The following is an 11,698-nucleotide window of genomic DNA, read 5'->3' as shown; positions in this document are numbered from 1 at the left end:
ACAACACAAGACATACCCAAAAGGAAAAAGGAAAAGCGATATTTCAACTCATGGCTTTATTTAGGTATAAGATACATAAATCCACATTTCCACACCTGGCTCCAAACAAGACCTGTTACACATCCACGTAAATTTAAGGCCGGTGCCCGTAGAAACCCATTCTCTGCAAATACGAATTTAACTCCAGAATATCCATTGTTTGAGGATCTCGTGTCCATGTTTTGAAAAGTCTCATATGAACTCAAAACAGCACACATTTTGACACATAAATTGATTCGTACTACAAGACAACTGCTGCTTATTTTTATTAGACATGGGCAGAAGAATGGCTGAGACACCAAGATGAATAATACAATCTCTCTCAAACGGACCATTGTTTGTTTGTCCATATGTGCAGGCGGTGCTCGATGGTGACCGATTCTATGCAACGGAAAGATTCGATGGTTCCAACTGAGCAGTGAGCTTGTTGGCTTCACATGGAGTATAATGGATAGAGGCAGGACGACATTTCCACTGCACTGCACCACCATCAACAAGCAACCATGCCTGCAATGGCTGCCGCCCAGGAAGAGCTGTTGGGGCTCGTCAAGCCTGCGCCACCGCCCCCTTCCATCTTCCTCGACCAACCCTCGATGACCAACGGTGACTCACAGCCACAGCAGCCGCAGGATGACCTGGCCTTGGCATACATCTCGCGCATGCTCATGGAAGAGGACATCATCGACAAGTTCTTCTACCAACACCCTGAGCATCCGACACTCCTGCAGGCCGAGCAGCCCTTCGCTGAGATCCTCTCAGCCTCCGTCATCACCACAGCTGGTGCCCATGGGTCCTCCGCTTTAATTCCAAGTCAAGGCAACAACACGGGCATCATGGCTTCTGGGTTCTTGTCCAGCGAGGTACATAGCCCACCCTTGATCTTGAATGGCAGAGTCACAGCGGAGGAGCCCAGCAGCGGCGTCACCATGGGTGACCTGTCGAGCATGGCTTTCTTCAAAGGCATGGAGGAGGCCAACAGCTTCTTGCCCACAGTCAATGTGATGGTGGATGCTAGGGGGCGTAAGAAGAGGTCTGGCATGGATGGCGAGACGGAGGCGTGCATGGGCAGGAGCAGCAAGCAAATAGCGGTGCGGGTGCTGGCGCATAATGACTCGGCGGAGGAAGACACCGCACTTGAGCTGGACCTGCTCATCCTCAACGGCTACAACATGCACTCCAATGAGACGATGAAGGAGAGGGGGGACCAGGCGGCGCATCAGAGCATTCGCATGAAGGCGCCGTGTGTGAGGCACAGCGCGAGGCAGAAGGTGGTGGCTGATCTGGAAACGCTGCTGATCCGCTGTGCGGAGGCGGTGGCTACCAACGACCGGAGCAACGCCGGCGATCTACTGAAGAAGATCAAGCAGCACTCGCTACCAACAGGAGACGCAAGGCAGCGACTGGCATATTACTTCGCCGAGGGGCTGGAGGCACGACTGGCGGGCACAGGGAGGCAAATGTACCACTCGATCACCATGGCAAATCACACCTCCACCGTGGAGCTCTTCAAAAGCTACCACCTGTGCATAGCCGCCTGCTGCTTCCTGAAGGTGTCGCTAAACTTCTCCAACAAAAACATTTACAATGCCGTGGCGGGGAGAAAGAAGCTGCACATTGTGCACTACGGTGTCAACGATGGGTTCCAGTGGCCGGATTTGCTCCGGTGGCTAGCAGACAGGGAAGGTGGGCCACCGGAGGTGAGGATCACCGGCATTATTAGCCCGCAGCCTGGGCCCTGTCCAGCTAAGCAAGCCAAGGAGACAAAACGCAGGCTCAGCTACTGCGCAAGGCAGTTTGGCGTGCCATTCAAGTTCCATGCTATCATAGCCAAGTTAGAGGCTGTCCACGCTGAGGACCTCGACATCGATCCAGACGAGGTGCTCGTCGTGAACAATATGTTCCATTTCAGGACATTGATGGATGAGAGCCTCACCTTTGACATGGAAAACCCAAGGGACCTGGTGCTCAACACTATCAGGAAGATGAAACCATCCATGCTCATCCACGCTGCTGTCAATGGAGCATATAGCTCGGCGTTCTTCATGACTCGTTTCCGCCAAGCGCTCAACAACTTTACAGCGCAGTTTGACATGATGGAGACTACCATGACGCAGAACAAAGACAACAGGTTACTTGTGGAGCGGCACATTTTTGCACGCTCTGTGATGAATATCATTGCCTGCGAGGGCCCTGACCGGGTGGAGCGCCCTCAAAACTACAAGGAGTGGCATGCGCGGAACCAGCGAGCCGGACTGAGGCAGCTGTCATTAGACCCTGACATTGTTAAGATGCTCAAGGACCAAGTGAAGAAGCAGTACCACAAGCATTTCATGATTGATGAGGATCAACGGTGGCTTCTGCTGGGATGGAAAGGCCGGGTGCTCTACGCCCTCTCGACATGGGTAGCTGATGATGCTAGTGGCTCTCAACTGGAGTAGATGGATGGATTGAAGTACGAATGGATATAGATATGCCTGTTGCACTATCAGATGTGTGTCAAAAAAAAAACAGATGTGTGTTTGCTCCTTTTTTGTATGTGTAACTTGGTAACAGAGACTATTATAAGGTTTCAGAGATGTAGTGAGTGCACATATATCCATTTTAATCTGCATTGTGAGAGACGAGATTATGTGGAATCTTTACATAACTTGGTCTGATAAGGGGACTGGATATTTCTCTTCAATTTTCTCAAGCAGAGATGACATGATATATGAGAAACAGTGCGCTTGTAGGTTGTAACGCTAACCTGGTGAATAATTTGGAAGGAGCGCGATATGTGCATCTTTGACAACAATGCCTGCAATGCTGACCAGTTGTCTCTCAAATATCTTTGAAGAGCTCCAGAACCATGCAGGGACTCAGCGCACAGACGGAACCCCTTCTGCCTAATCTGTTCTAGTGTTTAGTGCTGTAATAGCAGCTGAACATACTTAGGTTAATTGTACTCTTCCTGGCTCTGCCAGCTTCTCTTAATGAATGAAACTCGCATAGCACTGCTACAATTTCATCAAGAAAAGAAAAGTTAGCAATGATGATTCTGACATGATACATACAATCAGTCATCACTCTAATGTCTAATAAGATGTCAGGAAAGTATTGAAATTGCAGCTAGTTTCCATGTCCTGATTAGTTTCAGTGATGCCTTGTCAAGGTTCCTGGTATTGCAGAAACTGGAGGATGCTTGCTCAACTAGTACTGAAGGTGCACAGGTTGGGTCGATGCATGTTAGCTGTTTGTATCCATGCGTTTCTTTTTTCTTTTCTTTAATGTGCATTGGAATGTACATCCTACTATTGTTTTTTAGTCGTCTGCATCGGAAACGAAGGTCACAAGTTTGTCATCTTGTCTTCATTGTTGTAGAATCCAAAGGTTTTGTCTGGTAAACCATAGTCAACTGCAGACAGTCCATTTATCCTAGTACACAAAACATGTAGTACGCATAGTACAGTTTTGTTATGTGGCCTGGTCTTCCGTTGGATGGTTGGAATCATCGAACACCCAGCCAAAATCTCCATGTTATCTCATACAACTAGGACAGACTGAGAGCATAGGAGCACCATCATTCATGGCACCCACGCCCTATGTCTTTCCCAACCTGCAGCCTGCTCCGGCGTTGCAACAGCCGCATGATGACCTGGCCCTCGACTACATCTCGCGCATGCTCATGGAGGAGGACATTGTTGACAAGTTCATATACCAGTACCCTGACCCCGCCGCGCTGCTGCAGGCCCAGCATCCCTTCGCACAGATCCTCACCACCTCCGACACCACCACCTCATCCGACATGCTCAACTCAGCCTTGTCAAGCAGAAATATCCAGAACCCAGCCTTCTTTTTGAATGGCAAGGGCACGGCAGAGCCCAACAACAGCATGGATGTGATCTCGAGCATGGCATTCTTCAGAGGAATGGAGGAAGCCAACAGATTCTTGCCCAGATGCAGCGGGGCGGTGGAGGGTAGTAACATGCCTCACGGCACTCTAGCGTATTCGCGAAAAAAAAACACGCCTCACGGCGGCGGTGGCAACAGGGCAGAAGCTGGAAGGAGCAGCAAGCAAATGGCTGTGCAGGTGCAGCCTGAATCCAAGGAGGAGAGCGACATGTTGGACCAGTTCATGCTCAACAGCTACGACATGTGCACCACTGAGGCACGTGAGCGAGGTGACGAGGCGGAGCAGCAGTGCATCTCCACCAAGGCGCCGCGTGGGAGGCGCGGCGCGAGGCTGGTGGTGGTGGACGACCTGGAGACACTGCTGATCCGTTGCGCGGAGGCAGTGGCCACTAACGATCAGCGCAGCGCGTGCGAGCTGCTGTGGCGGGTCAAGCGGCACTCCTCCCCAACAGGAGACGCCACACAGCGACTGGCGCATTACTTCGCTGAGGGTCTAGAGGCACGGCTGGCTGGCAGAGGGAGCCAGCTTTACCGATCGCTAATGGTGAAGCGCACCCCCGTCGTCGAGGTCCTCAAGGCCTACAAGCTCTTCATGTCCGCCTGCTGCTTCATGAAGGTGTGTTTCCTCTTCTCCAACAAGACCATCTACAATGCCGTCATGGGGAGACATAAGCTGCACATTGTGCACTATGGTGTCAATGACGGGTTCCAGTGGCCAGACTTGCTCCGGTGCCTAGCAGAAAGGGAGGGCGGCCCTCCGAAGGTGAGGATCACCAGCATTACCAGCCTCTGGCCAGGATTCCGTCCTGCCGAGCAAACTCACGATACAGGACAACGGCTCCGCCGCTGCGCAAAGCAGTTTGGCGTGCCATTCGAGTTCCGCGTCATCGAAGTCAAGGCAGAGGATGTCCGGGTAGAGGATCTCAACATCAATCCCGATGAGGTTCTTGTCGTGAACAGCCTAATCCATTTTAGGTCCCTGATGGACGAAAGTGTTGTCATCGACAGGCTAAACCCCAGGGACATTGTGCTCAACACTATCAGAAAGATGAAGCCAGCCGTGTTCGTCCACGCCATCGTGAACGCGTCATACAACACGACATTTTTCGTGACACGGTTCCGCCAGGTGCTCCACAACTTCGCAGCACACTTTGATGTGATGGAAGCCACGGTGCCACGAGACAATGATGAGAGGCTGCTGGTGGAGCGGGACATCATCGCACGATGTGCCATGAACATCATCGCCTGTGAGGGGACAGACCGGGTGGAGCGCCCTCAAAACTACAGGGAGTGGCAGGCGCGGAACCAGCGAGCAGGGCTCAGACAGTTGGCACTGGACCCAGACCTTGTTCAGTTTTTGAAGGACATGGTGAAGAAGCAGTACCACAAGCATTTCGTGATCAACGAGGATCACCAATGGCTTTTGCAGGGATGGAAAGGACGCGTGCTCTACGCCATCTCCACATGGGTATCTGACGATGCTAGCAGCACTCAAGTGACATAGATTTTAAGTACCAATGGATGCTTCGCACATTTGATCTGCTTTTGTGAAGTATGGTCCCAAACATTTTTTAGCAGCTTGCACCAGTTATGATTTATGAGGATCTACGGTGCAATCTGCAACAAGGGTCTATGTTTACCATGGTAACGATGTACACATAAGGAATAAAGTCTGGAAAATCCTTCGCTTTTTGTGGTTGACAACTAGATCTTTGTTCATAGAAATTATAAACTAAACTGCACAATCCATGAGCTAAACCAAAATGATTTGTGGGCATACAAATCCTCAACTTTAAACCAGCAGAATAGCTTTCCTACAGAAGTGATTCAGTGGTCCATGGAAACTGTACAATCCACTTACCGTTTACCACGACCATCTTCTGCATAGAAATCTCAGGAACCAATCATCTTTGTGTCATGGCATGACTGACAGCATAGTCAACAAAATACATTTTCCCTTGAAACTACCACAAGCAGTAGTGCTCCCGAGCAACCTCCTTGTCAGACCCGGGTGGTCTGAAGAACGAAATTCAGAAAGACAAGAACAGAACCAGTCAAATTTAGCTTGATTTCGAGTCTAGCTCGTTACAGAGGTTCTTGCCAACCAGGAACACTGGCGGCGGCAAGGGGGAAACCCTAACAACAAGATAGATACCTACCCTCGATCCCAACTCCTGGCTTTATAGCCTTACAAAGGGAAGGAAAAGAGAGGGGCGCTGCGGTCCTTGCCGGAAAGGGAACAACGACCTCCAGAGCAATCCCCGCCACACGATGGAGATCGGACGCTCGACGGGTCATCATAACTGGCGAAACGGTACGACGTCGTCTCAGCCGTGCGATCGAAGATGTGTGGCTTCTGGCGTTTCCCGCCTGTTAGAACGGGTTTGAATTAACTGAATCCCGTATGCAGCGATCGGATCTTCAGACAGAGACATTTGGGTCCTGACAACTCCCCCCGATCCAGACCAGACCTGTCCTCAGGGTTGGAAATTAGGAAACACTTTTTGTATGAATGTGGCGTCCTCCCAAGTGGCCTCCTCCAGAGGTAGATTACTCCATTTTATGAGCCATCGAACCACAGGAATACTGATGTTGCCTTGCACACGCGGTACCAGTTTGCGTTCGAGCAGTTGTTCTGGTTCCAGTAAGATTGTTCCATCCGGATTGAGCAAGGGGAGCTTGGGGTTTGGAATTGCCATTGGACCAATATGCTTCTTGAGCTGGCTCACATGAAAAGTATCATGAAGTTTGCAATCGTCACGAAGAAGGAGCTTGTAAGCCACTGGACCAACTTTCTGGATAACTCTGAATGGGCCATAAAATTTGGAATGCAGCTTGGGACATCTATGGATGCTGAGAGTGGTATGCCTGTAAGGTTGTAGTTTCAGGTAGACCATGTCACCCATTTCCAAAGTTCTCTCAAATCTCTTCTTGTCAGCGTAATGTTTCATTCTGGCTTGAGCCCTCAGGAGATTTTCCTTAATATGTGCTGCGGTTTGTTCAGCAGTGAGTACATCAGGGAACTGTTCCAATTCTTCCACAGGATAAAGAGCAAATTCAACTAGCATATGAGGAGGTCTGCCATACAGGGCCTGGAAGGGGGTGAGCTTGAGGGCTGTGTGGTAGCTAGTATTGTACCACCATTCTACTAGGGATAACCAGTTGAGCCACTTTGGTGGTTGGATGAAGGCCATGCATCTGAGATAATTTTCAAGACACTGATTGACTCTTTCTGTCTGACCATCAGACTGAGGGTGATAAGAAGTGCTCATGTGTAACTTGATTCCCAACTTCTTGAACAAGTCCTGCCAAAGCTTGCTGGTGAAGATTTTGTCTCTGTCAGTGACAATCACAGCTGGTAGTCCATGGAGTTTGAAGATGTTGTCAGTGAAAGCCTTAGCTACAATATTAGCTGTAATGGGGTGTTTCATTGGGATAAAGTGGCTGTATTTAGTGAATCTGTCGACCACAACCAAGATGATGTTCTTGTTGTGAGAAGTAGGGAGACCTTCCGCAAAATCCATGCTTATGTGGCACCAGGCAAAGTCTGGGACTGGCAGAGGTTGGAGTAGCCCAGGGTACTTGCAGTGTTCTGCTTTTTTTATTTGACAGGTAGGGCATTGTTTAATATAGTCCACAACAAATTGCTTCATGCCAGGCCAGTGGAAGAGAAGCTTAACTCTTTGGTATGTAGCTCTGTGTCCTGAATGGCCACCCAGTTCAGAGCTATGTAAAGCAGCTAGCAATTTAGTTCTGATGGTGTTACCAGCTCCAATGACAATTCTGTTTTTGTATCTGAACACACCCTGTTGCACAGTGTAGTTGGTCACAGAATCAATATTTACAATCAGTTGAGCTAGTAGATCCTTGCATCTTTGGTCATTTTTGTAGCTGCCAACAACTTCAGTTACCCAGGCAGGTTTGACAGAAGAAGCAATTAGTGCATGAATTTTGTGGTGCACCCTGGAAAGGGCATCAGCGACTTTATTTTTCTTTCCCTGCTTGTACTCCACAGTGTAATTGTAGCCAAGAAGTTTGACCAGGAGCTTGTGCTGAATTCCCTCAGTGAGTTTTTGTTCTTGTATATATTTTAAACTCTGTTGATCAGTTCTGATGATGAGAGAGGATGCAACAAAATAATGTTTCCAGTGCTTGAGAGCTTCAATAATTGCTAAAGCTTCCTTGTCATAAGTGGAATATGCAGCTGCTCTAGGACCAATTGCTTTACTGAAAAAGGAAATAGGTCTCCCCTCTTGCATTAGAACTGCACCTAGTCCATAGGCACAAGCATCTGTTTCCAAGATGAAAGGCTTTGAGAAGTCTGGTAGGGCCAACACTGGGGCTTGTGTCATTTTGTTCTTCAGGGTATTGAAAGCTTGAACTTGCTCTTGCCCCCAAGTGAAACTGCCTTTTTTTAGGGAGTTAAACAGAGGCCTGCAAATGAGTCCATAATTTTCCACAAATCTTCTATAGTAACCTGTCAACCCTAAAAAACTCCTTAGCTGTGTGACATTTTCAGGTTTTGGCCATTGTTGCACTGCCTGAATTTTGATTGGGTCAGTTGCAACTCCATCAGCCCTAATAACATGTCCCAAGTACTCCACCTGAGGCTGAGCAAAGACACATTTGCTTGCTTTGATGTACAGCTGGTGTTCCTTCAGTGTTTCAAATACTTGTTTCAAGTGAAGTATGTGCTCCTTCATATTTTTACTGAATACCAAAATATCATCAAATAATACTAGTACAAATTTTCTGAGATACTTGGCTAGGATAGTATTCATGAGCATTTGGAAAGTTGCAGGAGCATTGGTTAAACCAAAAGGCATGACCAAGTATTCATAGTTCCCACAGTGGGTGCTAAAAGCAGTTTTCTCAATATCCTCTTCCTTCATTCTTATCTGGTGGTAACCACTTCTGAGATCAAGTTTAGTGAAAACAGTGGCTCCATGCAGTTCATCCAACAAGTCCTCAATAACAGGGATGGGGTACTTGTTTTTGATAGTCTGAGTATTGACCTTTCTGAAATCATTGCAAAGTCTCCAGGATAGGTCTTTCTTTTTCACCAAAATTGCAGGAGAGGAGTAAGGACTTGAACTATCTCTGATCACTTTGTTTTTAATCATTTCCTGAATGATCTGTTCCATAGCTTCCTTTTGGTGATAAGGCAATCTGTATGGCCTTTGGTTTATAACTTTTGCACCAGGTTCAAAGGGAATAGCATGATCAACAGTTCTCTTAGGAGGTAAATCAGTAGGAGTTCCAAAAATATCTTTGTACTGACCCAGAAGTTCTTGGACAGGAGGGGGAACAACAGTGTCCTCATGTTCTGTCAGAGCAATTCTGTTTAGCAGCAACACAGCCCCACAGATATTGTCATCAGATAAGTGCTCCATACTGTCCATTTCTTGAACTGGCTCACTGGGTAGGCTTTCATCCTTGAAGATTTTCTTTTCTCCCGATTTCAATGTGACTTGTACTTCCATTTCCTCAAAATCTAGCTGTACAGGACTAACAATTTTCATCCAATCAGCTCCCAGTATCACATCATAACCTTGTAACTGTAGGACTCTGAAATCATGGGAAAATTCAGTTCCTTGCACCACAAAAGGGCATTGGAGAGCAATGAATTCAGTCCATAAAGTTGCTCCATTGGCCACTAACACTTTCTTTTTCTTAGTTGGTGTGAGGGCACACAGAGCCAACTTTGCTAGTGCAGGAGTTACAAATGTTGCAGTGCTGCCGCTATCAATGAGGGCAGTTGCAGGTTTGTCTCCCAACATGACTGTCACAGTGAAACTCAGCTTGGAGGAAGTAACTCCCATGAGGGCATGCATAGAGATTTGCAAGGGGGTGTCATCCAAGTCAGTGAGAGGTGGAGCTTCAGTATCATCAGCCGTGTAGTAGACCAATTCTGCATCCTCAGGGCAGGTCTCTTGCAAGGCTTGTATCTGCATTTGATTTACCAATTTGCAAACTTTCTTGTGGCCAGGAAACCATGGTTCTTTGCACTTGTAGCAGATCCCTTTCATTCTGGCCTGTTGGATGACAGTAGGTGTGTTGTTAGGAGGGGGCTTTCCTGGGTCAAACTGAACCTGCCTCCTAACTGGCTGATTAATATAAGCCACTGGTGTTTTCTTGCTGGGCTGAGCTTGTTCCATTCTTCTGGCCAACCATATGGCTTTTTGTAGGTCTGCTGGTTCATGACATTGAACATAATGTTGGATAGAGTCACTCAGGCCAGCGATGAAACTAGCTTTGTAATAATCAGCAGGTAGTGCAGGGTTGTCCCTCCTGAGTAAGTTCATGGATTGTTCAAACTTGAGAACATAGTCATTAACAGACCCAGTTTGGTTGAGGGCATGAAAAGTTCTGACATTGTCACATACTGAAGTTTCTGAAAACCTGTCTCCAATCAGTCTACAGAACCTGTACCAGGGTAAGGTATTGGCAATAATTCCAGTTCCTCTCCACCACTCTATTGCTGGCCCTTTGAGGTAAGTGACAGCAATTTCAGTTTTCTGCTCCAATGGTGTCCTAGCAGCCTCAAAGTACATTTCAATGGTTTGTATCCAAGAGTCAGTTCCACTGCCATCAAACTCTGGTATGTTATATTTAGCAGGTTTCACCAGAGTCAGAGGTCTTCTGTTGTCTTGGACTTGGTCTCTCTGTGCATTGCCCCCTCTGCCAGTTAGTTACTGAGCCTGCTCCTCACCTTGCTCTTGTTCTAAGTGAATGATTTGTTGCATGTTTCCTGTTTGAGGAATTGCAGTAGTTGCTCTGGCATCTAGTGGAGGAAGTTTGTTGTCAGCAAAGTGGGGGTGCCTGTAAGGAATTTTGGTGCTGCCATCCAAGTTAAGTTCTTTTCCAGTGTGCTTATCCACCAAGGTTACAGAGCCTGCAATAGGAGGGGTTTGGAGGCCATCGACTGGCCGAGGCACTGGGCCTTGCGGTGTATGATTTTGGCCACTGCCTTGAGGGATATCTTGGGGAATGGGTGGGGTTTCTCGTGGCTTGGGAAAACCAAAGATAAACTTGTTAAGTGTGCCCTGTAATTCTCCCAGAGTCTTCTGCATGGATTGAAAATTGTCTTGCACATGGTCCCTGAAATCCTCAAATTCCTGTCTGTCCTGCTCTCGATTTCTCTGCAGTGTTTGGACATCAAGTTGTAAGGACTGCATCTCCAGATTGCTGGTTGAGGACGAATCTGTCGGGCCAGTCATCTTGATGGAGTGATGCAGAGAGGGTTTTTACAATTGGCAGGGAGCCAAGTAACCTCACTGCAAGAGATCGTCAGGCGAAGGGAGGAATTTTACCACAACACTTGCTGCAACCCGACCTTGACCGTAGATCCTGCCGCCGCCTGCACCGCCGCCGTCGCCGCGCCGCCGGAAGTACACCGGATCTGGGTGGGAGGTGGGATTTTACTGCTGAAACAGTGTGTTCCCGCAACCACGCCCCAGCACCAAACCTGTACCGAGCTATTCGCCGCCGCCAACGCCACCGTCAGCTACACCGCCGCCAAGTTTGTCCGGTGAGAAGTGAAGGATTTTACGGCGCCTCCAACTCCACTTCGGCACCAGATCTCGCGTCGCCAAGGAGATGAACCTTGCTCTGATTACCACTTGTCAGACCCGGGTGGTCTGAAGAACGAAATTCAGAAAGACAAGAACAGAACCAGTCGAATTTAGCTTGATTTCAGAGGAATGATTATGCGAGTCTAGCTCGTTACAGAGGTTCTTGCCAACCAGGAACACTGGCGGCGGCAAGG

The 11,698-nt window shown here is 48.2% G+C and overlaps 2 protein-coding genes across 2 annotated transcripts; both read left to right on the top strand.

Annotated features, from left to right (window-relative positions):
- Positions 1-321: 321 nt before the first annotated feature.
- Positions 322-2,852, top strand: LOC123094709 (scarecrow-like protein 33). The gene has a single exon (XM_044516646.1). The coding sequence runs from the start codon at positions 543-545 to the stop codon at positions 2,475-2,477; it is 1,935 nt and encodes a 644-aa protein (XP_044372581.1). The 5' UTR covers positions 322-542; the 3' UTR covers positions 2,478-2,852.
- A 928-nt stretch (positions 2,853-3,780) lies between these two features.
- LOC123091753 (scarecrow-like protein 33) lies at positions 3,781-5,513 on the top strand. Its single transcript, XM_044513370.1, has one exon. The coding sequence runs from the start codon at positions 3,824-3,826 to the stop codon at positions 5,432-5,434; it is 1,611 nt and encodes a 536-aa protein (XP_044369305.1). The 5' UTR covers positions 3,781-3,823; the 3' UTR covers positions 5,435-5,513.
- Positions 5,514-11,698: the final 6,185 nt, after the last annotated feature.

Source organism: Triticum aestivum, chromosome 4B, assembly GCF_018294505.1.
Source record: "Triticum aestivum cultivar Chinese Spring chromosome 4B, IWGSC CS RefSeq v2.1, whole genome shotgun sequence".
NCBI lineage: Eukaryota > Viridiplantae > Streptophyta > Magnoliopsida > Poales > Poaceae > Triticum > Triticum aestivum.
Note: the sequence above shows the minus strand (reverse complement) of the source record. Positions and strands in the feature narration are given on the sequence as shown.